Genomic DNA, 21,568 nt, shown 5'->3' with positions numbered 1-21,568 from the left:
TATAAAATTGGATATTTGTGCAGCGAGACTGGATCTCAACTACAGGTGAGAACGAATCAAATCGTATCTCTCAAAGAAAGGAACTAATTTGGTGGAAATTGAGAAAACGAAAGAACGGGACATAGAACAGAATAGAGCGAAATTCAGGAAATCTGATTATTCATTTCATAAAATCTGTTCAATGAATACACTAGCCTTATATAGGCGATTACAAGGAAACAAGAATAACAGAAAACGGTTGAGTAAATCCTTCTCTTGATTTCTCGTTCATCAGCTCACTCTTCATTCTTCAACGCTACTGATTGAATCTAACGATTGCTTCCTTCTAACGGAACTGTTGCTTCTGTTTAGGTGGGTCCCTATTTTCAGTCTCTACTTCCTTTAACGGCTGGAATCCACTTAACAGAGGGAACCGTTTCCCTTCTTCTTCTTCTTCTCTTTAATTCCAACGGCCATTCCCAATTCAATTTTATTTTGCTGCACACCTCCCCCCTTAAACAAATTCATGTCCTCATGAATAAATGCAGGGAATTTCTGAGCGACATCTTCATAATATTCCCAGGTAGCATCATCACGAGATTGGTTTTGCCACTTCACTAAAATTTGTGCTGTTGCAGCATTTCCTCGTTTAACCATTCGCCTCGCCAAAATCAATTCTGGCACTTGAGTCACAATCACCTCTGGTCCCATCACTGGCAACTTAGGAGAAGGTATCTGATTCTCTCCAATCCTTGCCTTTAGTTGTGAAACATGAAATACTGGGTGGATTTGCGAATTAGGTGGTAGATTCAGTTTGTAAGCCATAGTACCAATTCGTTGTAGCACCTCAAAAGGACCATAATACTTCGAATTTAGCTTTTGATTCCCCCTTCCAGCTACTGTTATCTGACGATATGGTTGCAGTTTGAGATAAACCCAATCCCCTTTCTCGAATTTCCTTTCGCTCCTATGTTTATCATCGTGCCTCTTCATTCTTTCTTGTGCCTTCACCAAATTGGCTTTTAGTTGAACAAGGGCAGCTTGGCGATCTCGTAGGAATACGTTGACAGAATCCACTTGACTCTTTGGTGTGCTACCTAACCCAAGCTGAGGAGGTGAATACCCATATAAAGCTTCAAAAGGTGAAGTTTTTATGGCACTGTGATACGTTGAGTTATACCACCATTCTGCCAGGGATAAGTAACTCGACCATTTCTTTTGTTTGTCATACACCATAGCTCGTAAATAAGATTCTAAGCACTGATTCACCTTCTCGGTTTGGCCATCGGACTGAGGGTGATATGCGGTGCTCATATTGAGCTTGACCTCCAAGATGGCCATTAGTTCTTGCCAAAACCGACTTGTGAAGATAGGGTCACGATCTGATACAATATCAGTGGGAAGTCCATGCAACTTGTACACTTGGTCAACAAAGGATTTGGCAACAGTAGATGCTGTGTAAGGGTGTGACAAGGCAATGAAGTGTGAGTATTTGGTTAAGCGGTCAACTACCACCATTATAACCTCATATCCTTTTGACTTAGGCAAGCCCGTTATAAAATCCATTCCGATACTACTCTAGGCCTCCTTAGGTATGGGTAATGGCTGCAACAATCCAGCTGGGGCTAAGAAATCAGGTTTGTTTAGTTGGCAGTTATCACAGTACCTTATGAACTGATGCACTGATTCTTTCAAATTCGGCCAGCAAAATTGTTTTTTAATTCTCTGGTATGTTGCAGTAATTCCAGAGTGCCCCCCAATAGTAGAATCATGCATTGCCTTCAGGATTGAATTTCTCCACTGGCCATGATCACCCACACATACCCGACCTTTGTAAAATAGCACTCCTTGATGTTCTGAGAGATGGTGAGTTGCATCTACCCCTTCAGTATCATTTAATTTCTTCTTTAACCCTTCAATCCATTCATCCTCCGAGTAACTCTCTTTGATTTCTTGAACCCATTTAGGAGTCAGCTCACTCACAGCTAGTACTTCCCCTTCTTCACTTTTCTGTTCTCCAAATTGCCCTTCTCTTCTAGATAAAGCATCTGCTACCTTATTTTCAATGCCCTTTTTGTATTCAATCTTGTACTTCAGGCCCAGCAACTTGCTTAATCCCTTATGCTGCATAGGTGTATTTATTCTTTGCTCAAGGAGGTATTTTAGGCTGATCTGATCCGTTTTAATAACGAATTCGCCCCCCAATAGATAATGTCTCCATCTTGAGACAGCTGTGAAAAGAGCTAATAGTTCTTTCTCGTAGGTTGAAAGGCTTTGGTTTCTAACCCCTGATTTCTTGCTTAAAAAGGCTATCGGTCTGTGGCATTGCATAAGAACTGCTCCTATACCCCCTTAGCTTGCATCTGTCTCTATGACAAAGGGCTGATTAAAGTCGGGTAATTTCAAAACTGGAGCCTTCACCATTGCTTGCTTCAATTGATCAAATGCTTGTTGAGCTTCTTGGTTCCAATGGAAAGCATCTTTCTTGAGCAATTCAGTAAGTGGTTTTGAAATAATGCCATAATGTTTGATAAATTTCCGGTAGTAGCCAGTAAGTCCAAGGAAACCCCTCAAACTCTTGATATTTCTAGGTATAGGCCACTTAGTCATTGCCTCCACCTTGGTTGAATCAGTGGCAACACCTTCTCTGGATATGACATGCCCGAGGTATTGGATCTGATGCACACCAAATTCACACTTCGATTTCTTCACAAACAGCCTGTGCTCTTCTAGGGTTTGTAATGCTAGCTTGAGATGTTTAATATGCGAATCCAAGTCCCTGCTATACACTAGAATATCATCAAAGAAAACTACAATAAATTTTCTGAGAAAAGGTTTGAATGTACTGTTCATAAGCTGCTGGAATGTGGCTGGTGCGTTTGTGAGGCCAAACGGCATGACCCGAAATTCATAGAGCCCTTCATGAGTACTAAATGCTGTTTTTTGAACATCTTCTTCAGCCATCAGAATTTGGTGGTAGCCCGAACGTAAATCCAGCTTAGAGAAATAATGGGCTCCATCTAGTTCATCCAGCAGGTCTTCTATTATTGGAATAGGGAATTTATTCTTCACTGTGTCCTCATTTAACCTCCTATAATCGATACACATTCGCCATGACCCATCTTTCTTCTTAACCAGCAACACAGGTGACGAATATGGACTGGTGCTCGGTTGGATGAGAGAATTCTGAAGCAACTCTTGTACTATCTTCTCAATCTCTAGCTTCTGATAATAAGAGAAACGATAAGGTCTTTGGCTAAAGGGTTTAGAACCTGATTTGAGTTCAATTATGTGGTCTACAGTTCTTTTAGGAGGCAATGATTTAGGCTCTTCAAATACATATCTGAACTCTTGCAATAGAGAGCTGATTTGAGGTTCTAGGTTTGGCTCTTTGTCCCCTTGGTTATCAGCCCCTTCCTCCAATATAAAAATCTCTGCATACATGACAGAATTTCCCTTCTTAGCCTCCTTCTCCACATCCATTTCTTCCTCACAGAATTGTATCTCAGCTTTTTCTTTCTCAGTGGTCAATTGAATCTCACTGCCATTCAGATTTATAGCCATCATCCCTTCACCTAAATTCATCCTAATAGTACCAAGACTAGAAATCCAATCAACCCCCAAGATAATGTCATACCCCTGTACTTCCAAAACTCTCAAATTAGATTCAAAAGGATGCCCTTGCAAGGTGAACACTACCCCTCGACACACAGTTTTCGATATAGATCTTGGGCCAGTAGCAACCTTCACATACAATGGTTTTATGGGTGCTGTTGGAAGATTTAATGCTTGCACTAAGTTTGGATGTATGAATGAATGGGAAGCCCCCGTATCAATCAAGGCTAAAATAGGTATATCTTTTATGGAGCCTTTGTATTTCAAGGTTTGGTTGCTTGAGAAGTTATTAATGCTGTTCAAGGTAATGATGTACCCTTCTGCCACTTCCTCTTCACTTCCTTCATTGTTCACTACAGGTTCCCTCTCTTCTTGAAATTCTCTTTGTTGCTCATCCTCCTCTTCATCGCCATCCATGGCATGTATTCCTTTATTACATTTATGCCCTTGGTGCCACTTTTCTTCACACTTATAACACAACCCCAACTTCCTTTTTTGATCAAGACTCATGCTTGTTTGAGGGTTTACAGTTGGAAATTTGAATCTAGGCTCTTCATTCCACCTCCTGTTTTGGTTGTCAAGTGTTCTGTTGTTCTTGAGTACTGGGTTGTTTTGAGGTTTGTAATTGACTGAAGCTTGAGTTTTGAGAAAAGGCACTTTCTTGTCAGAGGTTCCCATGACCACCTCTAATTCTAAGGCAATATCCATTGCAGCTTCTAATGTTTGGGGTTTGAACAAGTTTATGGTGTTTTGTAACTCTTCTCTCAACCCACCAATGAAATTCCACACAAAAAAATTCTCATGCTTAATACCGGTATCAGCCAACAACCTAGATTTGGCTTTCTCAAATTCTTGGATGTACTCTTCTACTGAACCGGTCTGATGAGTCTTCCTGAATTGTACTATCGGGTTACCAGCAGCTCTGGTTTTAAATCTCACAAACACCTTTTCTACTAACACAGGCCAAGATGGGTTTGGGTGTTCAACCCGATAACAACTAAACCATTCCTTTGCTACTCCCACAAAATTCATAGTAGCCATGCGGGATTTGTAATCTTCAGGTATTTGGTAAGCCTCAAAGTAAAATTTACATTTCTCCAACCAATCTACTGGGTTCTTCCCATCAAAACTTGGGAAATCGATACAAGGTAGAAATACCTTTTGAGAGCCATAATTGCGATCATGACCCTCCCTTCTGGTTTCTTGCCTGTCAGGAGACACACTCCTATTTTGATGGTGGTCTCTATGCATGGCAGAGTTGCTACCCTCCTCTCGCTGTTTTCCCGCGATGGCATCAGCTAGCATTTTTGTCATTGCCGCAAATCGGGCATCTAACCCTTCCTCCAACTGATTGAACCTCTCATCTTGGGCCTGGATGGAAGTTTGGGTGTCTCTCGCAACCTGAGAGATCCTCTCATTGATTGCAACAACATCTAGCTGGTAATCTTCCTCAGGGGGGTCATTTCTCCTTGACTTTGCCATTTCTTGCAATTCTTGATAGCTCGAACTGCTACTTCCCTGCTGATGGAAACCTGGCTCTGATACCAAAAATGCAGCGAGACTGGATCTCAACTACAGGTGAGAACGAATCAAATCGTATCTCTCAAAGAAAGGAACTAATTTGGTGGAAATTGAGAAAACGAAAGAACGGGACATAGAACAGAATAGAGCGAAATTCAGGAAATATGATTATTCATTTCATAAAATATGTTCAATGAATACACTAGCCTTTAGGGGTGATCAAACGGTCAGTTCGGTTTAAACCGAACTAAAATAATCAAACCGAACTTAAAACCGAAGTTTGAAAATCCAACCGAACCGACCGAACTAAAATAGCAAACCGAATTAAAACCGAACCATTTAAACCGATTTAAACTTCGGTTTGTTCGGTTGAACCGAACCTTCTCAAAAATCAAAACTCAATACATCTATAATACTCAATTTAAACTTTAGTTTTGATTAATGAACCAATTTAAACTTCGGTTTTGATTAATGAACCAAAATAATACTAGAAGTCTTGACCCTATCAATAAAATCGGCCGGTTCGGTTTAATCGGTTTTGAGAAATCAAAACCGAACCGAACCATTTAAACCGAACTAAGTCACAAAATCAACCGAACCGAACCAATTCAACCGAACAACCGAACCATTTAAATCGAATCTTACCGGTTCGGTTCAAAACCAAATAAACCGAACCATTTGAACACCCCTACTAGCCTTATATAGGCGATTACAAGGAAACAAGAATAACAGAAAACGGTTGAGTAAATCCTTCTCTTGATTTCTCGTTCATCAGCTCACTCTTCATTCTTCAACGCTACTGATTGAATCTAACGATTGCTTCCTTCTAACGGAACTGTTGCTTCTGTTTAGGTGGGTCCCTATTTTCAGTCTCTACTTCCTTTAACGGCTGGAATCCACTTAACAGAGGGAACCGTTTCCCTTCTTCTTCTTCTTCTCTTTAATTCCAACGGCCATTCCCAATTCAATTTTATTTTGCTGCAATTTGTGTTATTTTTTTCTAAAAATACTTGCAATAAAATTTATTTCCAACCGTTACACTCCAAATTCGAAGGAAAACCGATTCTATTGATAATAATGGTACAAGGTTAAAATCTTTTACATCCTCTACCTTTCACCTCCGACGTTATTTTATCAATCAAACACAATTCAAGAGAAAATTTTATTTTATTTCCGTTCCCTCCCTTCATCTACTCTCCATCCAAACAAGGTGAGTACAACTCCTGCATGTTTTCATATTTCCATGTTTTCCAATTTCTCAAAAGAGAAAACGGAAGAAAGGGTAATGATGGAAATCAAAGAGAAATTATAACCGGACTTTCGTAAATGACACATAAAATGAATACTGCAATATTGATTACTAAAATAATAGTTATTGATTTTGCTTTAATTGATAAATTAGAGATTTACGTGTCAAATGAAACAATTTACTTAATTTCTCCTAAAAACTAAAAGTGATTAATTTAATTTAAAAAAATTAGAATTAAATTGATGCCTGATGCAAATAAAATCTCGAGAACGAACTTGATATTTAAAAAAAAAGCTATTAAAATCTGAATTTTTCTTAGAGGTGTCAACGGGTACGATACGGATCGGGTGGAGACATTTCCATATTCGTATTAATGATAACGAAAAAAATCTTTACCCTTGTATTTTCAAATACGGTAAACGGATAAAAAAAGTCATTAACATTTCGATTTATGTTTTCGATACAATATTTTTCAAAACAAAAAAGAAAGAAAAAAATAATAATGAATACAACTCATTTTATTTGAAAATTTAATAAAATACAAAACTTTATTATACCGTATTATCTTTATACAAATATATATCTAGAGTAGAACTAGGGTGCTCTTAAGCTCACCAAAGTTTTGGTGAGCTTAACTCTAAAACTCATAAAATTAATTTCAAATGACGAATCCGAACCGTTGAAGCCCGCCTACTTTACGTGTGATGCATCTATATATTAAAATTTTAAACATTCAAATTAATTTAGTATAAAGTCAAGTGGTCAAAATTAGAAGGTTAATAAATTAATTTGAGTGCATTCATTTTTGAACGTTTTTTGACTGCTTGACTTTATACTAAATTAATTCGAATGTTTAAAAATTTCACATATAGATGCATCACACGTAAGGTAGGCGGGTTTCAACGGTTCGGATTCGTAATTTGAAATCGATTTGATAAATTTTAGAGTTAAGCTCACCAAAACTCTGGTGAGCATAAGAGCACCCTAGTTCTACTCTATATATCTATATATAATTTTATTTTATACAAAAAGATAAGATAACAAGAAAACAATTATTACTTCTTATTCGAAACTAAGAAGTAATAATTGTTTGGATACGATTACAAATCGGATAAACGGGTAAAAGGATGTCATTGACATCTCTAATTTTCCGAGTCTGTATCCAACCAGGTACCTGAGATGCAATTTAAAAAAACGAACGATTCAGATTAAAGTCAATTCGGTAGGTGCTGTGACTGTAGGGGCTACTTTAAGATTTGTGCCAGGCTAAAAGAACGGCTCTAATTTTCAGCTTGCACCGTGATACGGATTCTAATTTTCCTCTGTTTTATCTGCTGGTATCACGAGCTTGGCACGTGACCTTCGTCCCTCTCGTCTCTCACGAGTCGCGAGAAACCCCGCTTATATAATTTCACGAACCCTAGATTAAAATTTATTTCTCTTCTGAAACCTAATTCACGGAGTTGGTCCAGTTGGAGAAGTGGCGAGGCGGAGGATTGCCGATGGCCGACAGTTCTTCGCGCTTCGATTCCTCCCGCGCATTGAGGTAAATGCACTCTTCCATGAATTAATTAGTGAAATTGGGGGTGGAAACGGGATTTCTAAAATACGGTGCCCGCGATGCATGTTAGTTTATTTTTTGCCGGAAGGTTTGGGGATTCTAGGATCTAATTTGAATTTGTGTGTGTATGTGTCTCTCTCTCGCTCGCGTTCGGTTTGGCGGATAGAACTAGCGCATGGCTCGTGTTGATAGCTCATGCTAAAATCCTCGGAAATTGTACCTTTTTTCATTTATTCAACCATTTTTGTAATGACCCTCAACTCAATCAAGAATATAGAGTGCGAATATAAGTGATAAAAGGAATTTATTTGATTAACTAGTAAAGAGTACAAAGGAAAGAACAGCAAAGTAAGAATGAGAAATTGTAAAATTCAGACAACATATTTCATAAAATCAGAATCTCTAGACTAATTCTCTTTATATAGACGAAGCTTTTTGAGTTGGAATCAATCCAATCCGTTGATTGGATCTCTCAAACGAATATCCTCCTTACAACTCAGTGTCTTCATAGCAAAAGTGTCGCTTTCCCTCTCTGTTTGATGTTGAAGCGGCTTCCTCCAGTTCTGACCTCTTGTGAAATACTTATTTTGAAATTGGAACTTTAATGTTGTGCAGCTTGCTTTAGAAAGGATTTCATTTTTGGGAATTGAAAGGAGGACTTATTATAGTTTGTATTGCTCAATAAGTATTTCACAAGCTAGGTGGTTTTGATCTTTACAGTCTGTTCTTATCTGCACCTGAGCTTATTGGCATGTATGTAATGATTAGAGTTCATAGAAATCCCAATAAAATCACCCAGAAGTCCCTTCTGACAAAAGTAAGACGAAGAGAACCAAACATTATTTGTGAAATGATTTTGTTCAGCTGCTGGAGTGGTGTGAAACCTGTGATATCTTCTAAACATGAAGCCCGTTCATACCTTTTTGTGAAAAAGATTTTTTTTTTTGGTTTTAGAAAAAAGGGTAGAAATGTCATTAGTTGACTAAATTGACTTTGGTTGCTACTGAACTTGATGGCATTAGTTAGCTTTACCTTTCTTTTTGGTTGACTTTTCAAAAGGAAATTCCTGTTAGAGATCACTAGGCTTGAATTGATCCGAGAAACCAAAATTCTATGCCATTAGAGTACACAGATGTACTTGCTTAGAAAGAATTTTGGTCTTTCCCTTTTCGGTCGGTTTCACCCGCCTTAACTTACATTTCATTATGCCAGTCTGGTCTGGTTGTACCAGTAGTACCAGCTCGTAGGCACATATTTTTCCTACGTTTATACTTCCAAATATTTTAGCTTATTTCATTCTTAGTAAATCAGTTTATTTTTTTTCTTAGTCCATATTGTGATTCTCCTGCATCCTTTTTCTTTATATGTTTCCTGTGATTAAGTACCTGATGTTGGCATTCTTGTCCAATATAATGGAATTGTGCCGCTCTTCTCTAAAGAATTGGTTGAAGCCAAAACAAGGAAAAAGAAAGAGAACCAGGACACATACATAAAAAAAGTAAAATTATGGTATATAGTTTTACATGACTATTCCTGACATGGTAGGACACATACATAAAAAAAGTAAAATTGGGAAGAAACATTTCTAATGTTTAATGAAATCTTTTTCAGATTGCTGGAAGATGTCGGTACAGAGTTATCAGAAGACCTAGTGGTTCTAATGCCAACCCTAATTTCGTTTCTCCGTCATGCTGAGCCGCTGGTTGTAAAGAAAGCAATCACATGTGGCACAGTTTTAATTGCGGGTGTCTTACAAGAAATTGCATTTCAGGTCTTTTTCTATTGTTGTAACCAACAAACAGCTACAAGATATAATGATATGATTTTTTTGTTGTTACTGTTTAATAAATGTTGGCTCTTTTTTGTCTGTGTAAAGATCTTCTCTTTGTTGGTGATGTGGTTTCCTTTGGTTCTTGTTTGCATGTTGATTGTGATCTTTAGGTTTTCTTTCTGTTTGTTTGACGAGTAAGCTAAAGATAATGTGAGAAAATATGTATGTATTTCAAATATCCAATGAATAACTGGCTTCCTTGAAGCGAACTATTTGTAAAAAGCCCTATAATCTCAATTTTGAAATTATTTTCAGTGGTAAATGATAACAGAATTTTCTTTTTATCGAAGTTCAATTTGCAATGTCATCTTCCAGTTTTTCTGAAAGGGGGAGTCATCATCAGTATATATTTTTTTTTCAAACGGATCTCAAGTGTAGGTTCTTCAAAGTGGATAATAGACTTAATTTGAAAAATAATACGAAAAACATCACGCTAGAATTTCACAGGAAGTACCCACAATTATACACATGCAAACTATATCACCTGCCCTACAGAAACAACATGTCAGATAACAGATTGTGGGCAGGTCCTTTTTTTTCCCCCACCCATCAAGATCGAAGTTACCCTTCTGGCTTGAACTTAGTAACAGTACAATCAAGGGTTTCTATCAATTCTCAGTTTGACAATCTTAATCTCTTACATTTATATGTACATGGTAAACAAAGGGATTTAGTATGCAGGTTAGAGTGACTAATGAATATTTTCATACTAATGCAGAAATTAATATGGTATCATATACAGAATATAAATTTAATTAAATTGTTATTATCAAATAATCTAACACATGTTTAATTTTTGCTTATTCTTTGTGTTATTCTTTTAAAATCTTATTATGCATTGTTCTAGATCTTTCTTATAGTTTTTTACTGATATTTGTTTGAGCTCTTAATATTTGCTTTGTTTCTTATTGCAGTATTTTCTGTTTCTGGCTTTTTAAAAACTGATTTCATGGTAGATTGTTTTGAGTTTTAGTGTTAAGATGACATTTTTTTTTTGCCAGAAAGATGCCAGTTATAACTTACCAGTCCACCAGTTTTATCATTTGCATTTCCATTTACATTTTGAATTTGGCACTCCCCACTCCAGCTAATTCTTTGTTTGGAATCATACAGCATTTTATCAATTTAATGCTTTAGTATGATTTTATTGATCTATGGTGTAGAATCTTTATATTTCTATAAAAGGCTAAATGATTTTTTTGAAGTGCAATATTTTGCAAAGTTGTCTTAAAGCATGTCTCTTAAAAACCCAGCTTGAAGTTGTTTAGTATTGTTTCATTTATGCTGCACTAGCTTGATTATGTATCAGTACATAAAAGTCTTGTATTAATGACATTTATTACAGCACTGGTTCATGTATTTCACACATTAACAATGAGTTCTAAGTTTGGACATTCTACTTTTTTATAATCAATCTGACTTTTTTTTTATCTTGCATAATGCAGATTAACTCATTTGGAAAAGTAGAACGATGGCTTGATGAGTTGTGGTCATGGATGGTGCAGTTTAAAGATTTGATACCGGGTCTCTTGTTGGAGGCATGTTTGCATTCTTTTTATCTTGCATATTGTCTGCCTTGTTATCATTTCTGTAAAGCCTAATACTGGCTCAAAATGAGTTGTGTCTGTGTGTGTTATTTCCAGTGTTGATCTTTGTTTGCTTGTTATTTATTTTGGCTTATTAAGGGTTTAATAGGTCTTTCCAGTATTGGTACACTGCTAGGTAAACAGACCCCTGCATCTGGTATACTTCTGTGTTGATATCAGTATGAACAAAGAAAAGGATATTGGAGTATACCGGTACATTGTACCACATATTAGCACCAATACCAATTATGATTGGTAATAACCACTGCCTGGCAATGAAATTGTTTAGTCAAAAGCAAGTCACCAAGTTTTTTGTCTCAATTAGATTTGCTTCTTTCACCATACCCTTTTTGATCACATGTCTTATATGGAAAAAAATTGCAACAGTCGGTTCCAGTTGGTACGAAGACAGCTACTTTAAAGTTCCTTGAGACGTGTGCTTCGTTATTCACACCGCACTTAGATGCCACAGGCTCACCTGGTATGCTTTTTTATGTTTCTTCGCATTTATTTGAATATAACTGAATAAGGACCATATCATGCATATTTTCATGCCTCATAACAGGGAAGGGATTTAATATTGTAAATATACCACGAGGCTACTGTAGATTTCTTGACCCTGTTATTCTGGAATCTGATGGGATTAAAGCTTTGAATCTCCTGCTCGATACCTTGCACTCTTCCTATTCGCTACGTGGAGCACTCACCATCACCTCCATCAATTGGTAAGCCTTGAGATATACCTAACTTTCAGTTGGTACAGTATGCTGATTTATTGAAGGTATATCCCTGTCCGATAATGATTATTACAGAAGAATCAAGTAAGCACCATACCGGAATTGTACCTGACCAGGCATTTTTGCTACTGGCATTATACTCTGTCAACCATTGCACTACTTGTCTGATGCAAGCTCACTCGTAGTCTCTCGTAACTAATAATTGCAGCTTAGTTGCAATTGCAAAGAAGAGGCCGGCATACTATGAGCGAATACTCTCTGAACTACTTAGTTTTGATCCGAGTATAAATTCAGTACAAGGCGCTCATGCTTCAAGCATCAGGTACAACTTACGAGCTGGATTTTTAGGGTTTCTGAGGAGTACAAACCCTTCCATGGTCGAGGTATTATCCAACAACTTTTTGTATTGTTGCCATTTTACATAACTTCCTTTTTTGGGGGGGGCAGGGTTGTGGTGGGTGTTTGTCCTTGAGGAAGGTGGGATGGTTCCACCTCTGTTTCTCTCTCTTCTTTTTTCATTAGTTTAGGTGCTGTGGATGGTGGTTGGGGGGAGGGGGACTAGGATTGAGGTCCTTGATTTGTGGCAGGGTTACTGGGCCAATGGGAATGGTATGGTACACGGAACAGGTACTGGAACCAGAACATGGTGTACAATATCTTGGAATGAGTAATGTTCTTCTGGTAGTGAAGAGTTGTGAGATTCAGAGTGACTGGGTTGGAACAAATACAAAATTTAGGAACTAAATAACATACCAGACTGGTGACCCGCAATTGGAATGGCTGTACCAATTAGGAGATCAAACCCCACTGGAAACTTCTGGTAACCTCGAATTAGGGTATCACGTTTTGTTAGCTTGTTGCATCCTTTCCCTTTATTTTGTTTTCTTGGTTGCTTACAAGTTTGCTTCTTATATCAGTCAAGGGATAAGCTCATTATGGCATTAAGAGGGATTAGTCCAGGTGAATCAACCGAGCAAATAATACGTCAAGTTGAGAAAATGTCACGGAACATGGAGCGATCCTCTCGTGATAATTTTAGATCTTACAAGGTCATTCTCTCTCTTGCTAATTATTTAGGAAGCTCGCACAAGTTATTGGCATTTGCTCCAAATCATCACCATTAAGCCTTGATCGTACACAATAAGGGTTGATTAATTCTAATTAAGTTTCTGTTGTGCACAAGAGTTTCAGTTTCATCCAGCTTTTGCAATGAGGCCTCATTGAGGAGTCAGTGTGGCTTTTAATTTACTCTTTTTTTACCTATTATGCACAAAAAAACCAATATAAGAAATATTAACTGAAACCATAATAAAAATGGCACTGGATCTTCCAAAAAAGATGTACAATTAGACAAAAGGTACAATTTCTAATTAATGATATCTTATATATATAATTTGAATTAATGAAAGCCTTATTTTATATATGATTCTTACGTTTATTCTTTGCAGGACGAGCATCCTCCACCTTCAGAAGATTCTATCAGCCGAAAAAGAGGTTCTGCAGTCTTGGTCCTTGAGGACCTGCCTTCAAAGCGTTCTCGGTCTGATGAGTCAGATCAGAGTGAAACCAACAGCGAGTTGACCCCGGCTGGTAAAATGATAGCTGTTATTGGTGCTTTAATTGCCGAAGGAGAGAGAGGAGTTGGCCCACTCGAGCTTCTCATCTCCAACATACATGCAGATTTATTGGCAGATATTGTCATAGAGACAATGCAACAGCTACCAAAATCACTTCCTGTCTCCAGTCCACGTACACAGGTCCCCTCTGGTGCTTTGACAGAGAACCCAGTTAGCACGGGAGATGGCACTGATGGGAAGCGTGATCCCAGAAGGGTATTGTTTAAAGTTCCTTGGTCAATTTCATTTGTCACCTTTCGAAAACTCAAAATATCATGCATAATTTTGAGAAACCAGAAATATCATGTTTAATCCTAGCAAAAAAGCAGAACTATCAATTCTACTACAAACTGAGAGGTATCTGTAGTATATTTTCCTTCTCTAGATTTCAAAGGATGCTCAAAGCACCCTAAATTGTTATTGCCAGAAATGAAGGAAATGAGAGGCAATTAGGTAGTTTAACGATGTTATGACGTCTTCAATGTTTTGTTAGATGAGACGGGAATATACTTATTTTGTACTTTTTTTAATGAAGAAAGAGAGAGAGAGAGAGAGCATCTTCTTTTACTTTCTCTCAATTGAACCAATGATGGGACTGCTGACCTTTGTACCTCTTTTCTTTTCAGGACCCTCGTCGCCTTGATCCACGGCGGCCGGTCGGGCCCATCGGCTCACCAGGCACAAGCCACATCCAATCACAAGTGAGCACAGATACCACCTCTGTCGACTCACGCACTGTACCATCACCATCACTCCAATCTACTAGGCTGCCACCTCCTCTGCCCTTCCCAGAGCCAAACTTTGCAGAAACTGCACCAGAAGTTGAAATGAAAGTTGAACCAGAATCAAAACCTCCACATGATATCAAATTGACTGATGTCACTGAAACACTGACAAAAGAGTGGACTGAAATAAAAACTGAACTAGAAAGTCGTACAGCTCCACCTCCTGATTCAACTTTCATTGACCAAGATGCAGCCGAATCTACACCTGATGATCATAATTCTGTGGAGTCTTATCAGCCTTCTTTTCAAGCTGAGAACAAAGATTCTTTGATGGAGGATGCAAGTGCAAGTAGTGGTGAATTGCCAGTGTTTCCACTTTGCTTCGAGTTGTGCGAGAGGGAGAAGAGAGAGGCTTGTCAGATGGCAATTAAGCGAATAATTGATGGAAAGAGTGATTCCTGCCTGCAGCTTCTTGCTCGTATGGTTGCTCTGGTACAGCATTTCTTATCATACAGTTTGTACATTATCTATAATATGACAGAAGAATCAGCTCTATGCATGTTAACACAAGTATTTTATTCACATGCTTAGGAAAAGCGTGACATTTGAGGTTACCTAGTTTTATATTTTGAAACTGTTGCAACAAGTACTTGAAGAAATGAAAGATGATAATTAATTATAGTTAGATCCATTTTTTTTTTTAATGGATTCAGATGCTGAGATGGTTCCTTTTATTCTAATTTTTTTTTTTCTTTTTGTAATTTTGAGCAGAATGATCCAGATGATGAAATTCTTGAGCAGATACAGAAACACATATCTGTTGACTTCCACCGAGATAAGGTGTTGATTTTGACCAACATCATCATAAATTGGCCAATGGTTTCTATTTTGTACTAGTTGTAAAGATTGCCTTACAGTTTGCTTAGTCCTTTATGCACCATACACCTTTACTGTATTGCTTGGATTCAGTTTTCTCTCTTTTGATAATTTGGAGTAATGATATTGTAATATTGAGATTATTTTATTTTATTTTTTTAGTTACTTTCTCTTTGTCCTTAATTTTTATAGGGTCATGAGTTGGCAATGCATTTGCTTTATCACCTAAAAGCTGTGATAGTAATGGATTCTTCTTCTGCTGCTTTGGATCGCTATGAGAAGTTCCTCACTTCACTGGTCAGTATAGTCTTTTATCATTTTTATAGAATACCATTCTACCTGTTACTGGATGTTTGGCCTCACATGGTGTCCCAGTTCAAACCATGCATACTAAGAAAGCAAAGCATTGTCCTTTAAAAGATGCCTCTCTTTTCCCCACTTCAAGATCGGGCTTTGATAGAACATTGATAGAAGATTGGTGTGGACTGATACTTGTCAACTATCCCTTTCTTTCCCACTCAAAGCTAGGTCTCTGGTACTGGTAGGGCACCGGTAAAAACACAACATCAAAATTGGCACATGGCTAAAACATCTCTCTATCTTCTCTCTCTAGGCAAGGGCATTACTGGACAACCTGCCTTCAACTGACAAGTCCTTCAGCCGGTTGCTTAGTGATGCGCCTCTCTTGCCAGATTCTGCTTTTCATCTGCTTGAGGAGCTGTGTGGCATGTCTGATGGCGGGACTCAGAAGGAGAGGGAGATTGATGGCGGAGATCGTATTACTCAAGGCCTAGGTACTGTCTGGAGCCTTATATTAGGCCGGCCATCTGCCAGAATGTCATGTCTAGATATCGCCCTAAAGGTAGCCTTTTCTTTTATTTAGTGAGGAATGGTTGGGAATAGACTTAGACTTGTTCATTATTCTGATAACACTTTAGAATTGAAACATAAAAATGGAAAGAGAAGGAATTCGTCCTCATATAGACACAAAAAACTACTGGCACACTCAAGTAAACAAAAAGAGAATCAAAAGGTACAGCAGGGTATACTTTTGGTGCAATATGGCCTGTTAGTGGAAGCTCTTATTGGGAAGCCTTTGACAAATTCTTATTTTTTGCAGTGTTGTGTCCACTCTCAAGATGAGGTTAGGTCGAAGGCTATTAGACTTGTATGCATCTCTACCTCTATCTGAAATAAATGGAAAGAAGTACAAAAACAAATATTAAATTTGCTGATTGTTGATAATTTTTTAAGGTTGTGAACAAGCTATTCCTCCTAAGCTATGCATCAGTGAGGATTGAGGAATTTGCAACCAACAAGCTCCTCTCAGTTGTGTGTGACCAAACCCTAGAAATGGAAGTCGACCAAACATCATCTAGAGACGTAAAAGTAGAGGTGAATTGGACAGATAATTTAAATTTTGCAATTTTATACTAAAGGTTACCCGGTGGTCATGTTTAACGTTACTGACCATACCCTGACGAGGTCTCCAAAAAACGAATTAAATTTTTCTTGTGTCTGGTTGAGCTGTTGTTGGATTTGCCTGTCCGCTTGTGTTGTGTGTGCATATTTGTGTTTCTATTCCATTCTCTGCTCTGCTTTAAAATGGTTATCATTATTTTTTTTTAACACCATCTGCTTTTTAATATTTCCTTGCAATAGCTGGATGTAAAAACTGAGAAAGGTTTTTACTTGTTTATCCGTTTATTTCTTGAGTGGCTAAAACAATACTGCTTTATGTATAAACTAAAGAATTTTTTTCGTTTTTACTTTGTTTAATTGCTTTCAGATGATGAACCAAGAAATGTCAGTTACAAGCTCTCAGAGTTCTGAACCGGGTTTGTCAGAAAATGAGTCTGGTCTGGTCTTGGCAAGGCCATCAGGCCCGTCTCTATCTCAGGCCCAGACCCAAATATCTCTCTTCTTTGCGCTTTGTTCAAAGGCATACAAATTTATTAATTCCATTATCAATTTTATTTGTCTATTATACTTTTTGCCCATTTGAAATCACTTTTTAAAAAAAAAAAAAATTGTTTTATGCAGAAACCAAGTCTTCTCCGTGTTGTATTCGATGTTTATGGAAAGACACCGAAGGTTGTCAAACAGGTGATTCTTTTATGCAATTACGGTGCTAACCGTTACATGTAGGTGACAGGTTCTGTACTATGGTTTGACCTGCATGAACCTCAACTTATACACTGAAACAAATTTAAATTAAGAAAAGCTGATATTAGCTGAGCCTGGATGGTACCAACTGCTACAGGTTCCTGTACCTTCTCTTCATCGAAAGAATATTCTGACTTATATTAGCTTTACATCAAACCCATGCAGGCTATACACCGGCACATACCAGTGCTCTTGAGAAACCTTGGTTCATGTTCTGAGCTACTTGATATCATTTACAATTTACCAGAAGGAAGTGAAAATCTCGTCACTTTGGTATCTTCTCATTTCTATTTCAGAAGTTTCTGCAAATATAAAATCAATAAATCGGATATTTGCTCTTATTAATTGTCATTTTTTTCTTTCAGGTATTGCAAGTTCTGACAGAAGAGTCAACTCCTCCAGCTGACCTTATAGGGGCTGTTAAGCATCTGTATTATACTAAGCTCAAGGTTAATTTTAACTGCTGTTGTCTAATTCTGCATCAGTTGTTTTTCTGATTGAGATCAATTTTGGTCAGCCATAACATATATTATGTATATGTGTGTGCACATTGTTTGTTCTTCTTTAAAATCCAAATGGTCAAGCAACCAGATGAGGGCATGCATATAGTTCTTTTCTTTTGTTTCTAAATTGCAAGCTGTCTTGTGTTGTAGATTATAAAACATAATTAAGATAAAACATCTGTTCCCTATTTCAGGATCCGGTTATTCTAATTCCGATGCTCTCTTCTCTATCCAAGGAAGAGGTATTGTGCTTTACATGGTCTCCTTGGCCTTCATTTTTTCAATTACTTTCTCAAAAGATTAACTTGATTGGTATCTTGTTAGGTGTTGCCGATTTTCCCAAGGCTTTTAGAGCTTCCTCTTGAAAAATTCCAAGCTGCTTTGGCTCGAATTCTACAGGTGACATTGTGTATGACTTGCTGATTTTAGTGAATTAATTCATATTTTATCTAGTTGCATAAGACCCTCATCTTTTCCTTTGATTTTCTTGGTTGTAGGGTTCTGCTCACACAGGTCCAGCACTGACCCCGGCTGAGGTTTTAGTTGCCATACATGATATAAATCCTGAGAAAGACCGGGTTGCTTTGAAAAAAGTATGCTTATTACTTCTGTATTTTTCTAAAGGCCAGGTTGTTTTGAAAAAAATATACTTGCTTTCTGCTTTTTTTTTTTAATTGCCAAGTACAATTTCATGCTTGCTTCTGCCATTTGTGTTTGGGCTTTTATCATATTTGAATCTCATCTGGTATAACACCGCTTGTAGGTTACAGACCACCTTTTTCAGAAAAGCACGTGATTTTTGGTACTGTATAGTAGATATAGTAGATATGTACAGGGAGATAGCTATTATATGTAAGGAGATATCATGTAGAGCTTATGAAAACGTGGATTGTAACATTTTATAACTTTATTCAGGTGACAGATGCATGCACGGCTTGCTTTGAGCAGCGCACTGTGTTCACGCAACAAGTTTTGGCAAAAGCTCTGAACCAAATGGTGCTGCCTATAAACTGCATATACTTTCTTTTAAATATATATATACTTTTGCAAAAAGGCATCAATTGTTCATTCCTATCTTAGATATTTTGATTTGCAGTATTGCCCAAAAAAAATGAATTGCAAAGCTAACCCGATGTTAAAGGAATTAAGGAATAACTTTTTTGCCCTTAATCTCACATTGCATGATAGAAGTCCGTTTTTCGTATGCTCCTGTATTTTAACCAATTGAATCGGCCTCTATCAAACACTCTAATTCAACCAGTTTATTAATTTGTTTAAAATCTTCTGTTGGCTGGCCAGATGGGAAGAAAATTACTGTTAAATAATACTTATTTCAATACAGGTGATTTTGTCTAAAATCAAAATATTGTGGAGTCAAATAGAAATTCTGTTATGTTATTCCCTGTCCATTTAAAATGGGTTTTGTTTGGCAAATACAAAAGCCATGGTACATTTGAAAATGCGGAGAAATAGTGGGTGCAAAAGTAGCCCTTTTTGTTCTCTAAATAGCATTCAAACTTTCCATTTTTTTTTTATTGCTATCTATAGGTGGAGAAAGTACCACTTCCTCTTCTTTTCATGAGGACTGTCATTCAAACAATAGATGCATTTCCTTCTCTGGTACTTTGGTTTAGTACTTATTGTTTATTATCTATTTTAAACTTTGTCAAACCCTGGCTAGCACTTGGACATGATCTGATTACACGGTTGATATTTCTCTTTTATTTCCATTTTAGGTTGATTTTGTCATGAGCTTACTTTCAAAGCTTGTTAGCAAGCAGGTTCTCTCTCTCTCTCTCTCTATTTGTTTGGGGGGATGGGAAACGTTAATATTTGTTATATTTTGCCTTGTAATGCAAAGAGTAATAATTTGATTGCCTCTTATATTAGTAGGCAATTGCTTGCTACTTCAGAAAGAACATTAACTGTTTGATCACTTTGTTTCTATTTTAATGCATTTTTTAAGTATATAAGAGAACTTATAGCTGCTGTGTTATTCTACCAAATATGCTAGATTTGGAAAATGCCCAAACTGTATGCTGGATTTATGAAGTTGGTGTCCCAGACACAGCCTCATTCTTTTCCTGTCCTATTGGAGGTACCCCCCCCCCCCCCCCCCCCCCCCAATCTCTCTCTCTCTCATGCTAGGAGTTGGGTTCTGTATAAAATCTAACCCCTTGTTTGGGTCAAATTCAGTGTTCTTTGCAAACCAATTTGATCTAAAATAATCTTATAGGTGATGTATACATTTTACCAAAAATTGAGCTGGTATGATGGTCATCTTTAGGGTTTGTTATTTGCAATGTTCTTGATTTGGCAACTTGAAGGAAAAGATGAAAGCTTTGATTTTTTTTTTATTAATGACTTTGAAATGCGGTGCTTGCAGTTACCTTCCACGCAACTTGAGAATGTATTGACGAAGCATACAAATCTACGGGCCCCGCTTGCTTCTTATGTTATTAATAAGAACATTCATCCAACATTACCTAGGTAAGTCGTACTTGCGGTTTATTTAAATGTCTCACTTTCAACGACTTGTGATCTTTTTTTCTTTGTTTCAAGTTGTTATTTACACACAAAAATGGAGGGATGCTTGAGTTCTTAGTTCCATACAACAAAAGATGAATTTTTGGGCAAGTCTGGGATACTTGTTTCTCCTCCTTTGACACAGTCTTTCTTCATACAGCCAAACACTAAAGGTGCTAGGTCTTCTAAATGAGTCGCAACAAACAACGACAAGACCATTTGATTCAGGTGCATCAATTCAAGGTGCAACACTTACGTGATCTATACTTGCCCGTAATGATGACATTCCTTTTGGTCCAAACAGAAGAGGCGTGATTGTGGTTTTGCTTGACTGGAGAAGAAATTAAAGCCACAGCAAGCTGCCTAAATACCCCTGGCTGATTGAATCGGCCCGTTGCTTGCTGCTATACAGCCATTTTCTTCCAGCAGGGTGACCTCTGTAGAAATTTGATTATGAGGATGTAGATGATTGTGTAATTTATGTAGATTTAGGAAGATGGGAAAAGAAATTGGGTTCCAATAGTTTTCAATTTATTTTGGATAGGGGAAACAAACAGAAAACAGTCGAGAAAGCACTTGACATTGATTTTTTTTTTTTTTAATTTAATTCTTGTTTCTTTCTTTGTTGTGACTTGTGAGGAGTGTTATTCTTTGTAAATCGTGGCAATTAATCGTCACCCATTTAACTCCTGTTTTCCAATTTACTAAAAGCCAAGAAGAATTGTTTGTGAAATTGGTATTAGGTTACTAGTGCAATAAATCCAGCATGTAAGCATTTATTAATAGACTTGTAAAACAAAGGTGATCGCTAGTTCGCTACTATGAGTAATGGTAGCAAAATAAGTAAAGGCATCATCGACTAAGAGGTTATTGAAAGCAATTAAAGTGGAGGATCAACTCCGTTTATCGAAGCCCATCCAGACATCGAGTGCTTCAAATAAAATATAAAGACAAATATTGTTCCGAGACTACTAGTTATATAATATGGAAGGGAAGGAAAACAGCCACTAAGAACAAGCACAGAAAAAAGGTCGTTTAGTTAATGCATTATATTTTGTTAGCCATTCAACTTTAGAC

General features: G+C 37.3%; 1 protein-coding gene across 3 annotated transcripts; it reads left to right on the top strand.

Annotated features, from left to right (window-relative positions):
* The first annotated feature begins 7,688 nt into the window (after positions 1-7,688).
* Positions 7,689-21,206, top strand: LOC144559340 (symplekin). 3 transcript variants are annotated; one of them, XM_078308355.1, is made up of 27 exons: positions 7,689-7,910; positions 9,537-9,696; positions 11,202-11,294; positions 11,730-11,823; positions 11,908-12,067; positions 12,288-12,462; positions 12,997-13,128; positions 13,528-13,911; positions 14,322-14,912; positions 15,192-15,260; positions 15,489-15,593; positions 15,910-16,158; positions 16,417-16,464; positions 16,551-16,691; positions 17,086-17,238; positions 17,340-17,402; positions 17,628-17,735; positions 17,828-17,911; positions 18,160-18,207; positions 18,290-18,364; positions 18,463-18,558; positions 18,881-18,961; positions 19,514-19,585; positions 19,702-19,746; positions 19,980-20,063; positions 20,352-20,455; positions 20,652-21,206. In XM_078308355.1, the coding sequence occupies exons 1-27, from the start codon at positions 7,867-7,869 to the stop codon at positions 20,749-20,751; spliced, it is 3,558 nt and encodes a 1,185-aa protein (XP_078164481.1). In that variant the 5' UTR covers positions 7,689-7,866; the 3' UTR covers positions 20,752-21,206. The 3 variants fall into 3 exon arrangements, with proteins under 3 accessions (XP_078164481.1, XP_078164483.1, XP_078164482.1); XM_078308357.1 differs by lacking the exons at positions 7,689-7,910; positions 9,537-9,696; positions 11,202-11,294; positions 11,730-11,823; positions 11,908-12,067 and having other exon boundaries at positions 12,295-12,401; XM_078308356.1 differs by lacking the exons at positions 7,689-7,910; positions 9,537-9,696; positions 11,202-11,294; ... (1 more) ...; positions 11,908-12,067; positions 12,288-12,462 and adding an exon at positions 12,774-12,915.
* The last annotated feature ends 362 nt before the right edge of the window (positions 21,207-21,568 follow it).

This window comes from Carex rostrata, chromosome 9 (genome assembly GCF_964058835.1).
Source record: "Carex rostrata chromosome 9, lpCarRost1.2, whole genome shotgun sequence".
NCBI lineage: Eukaryota > Viridiplantae > Streptophyta > Magnoliopsida > Poales > Cyperaceae > Carex > Carex rostrata.
Note: the sequence above shows the minus strand (reverse complement) of the source record. Positions and strands in the feature narration are given on the sequence as shown.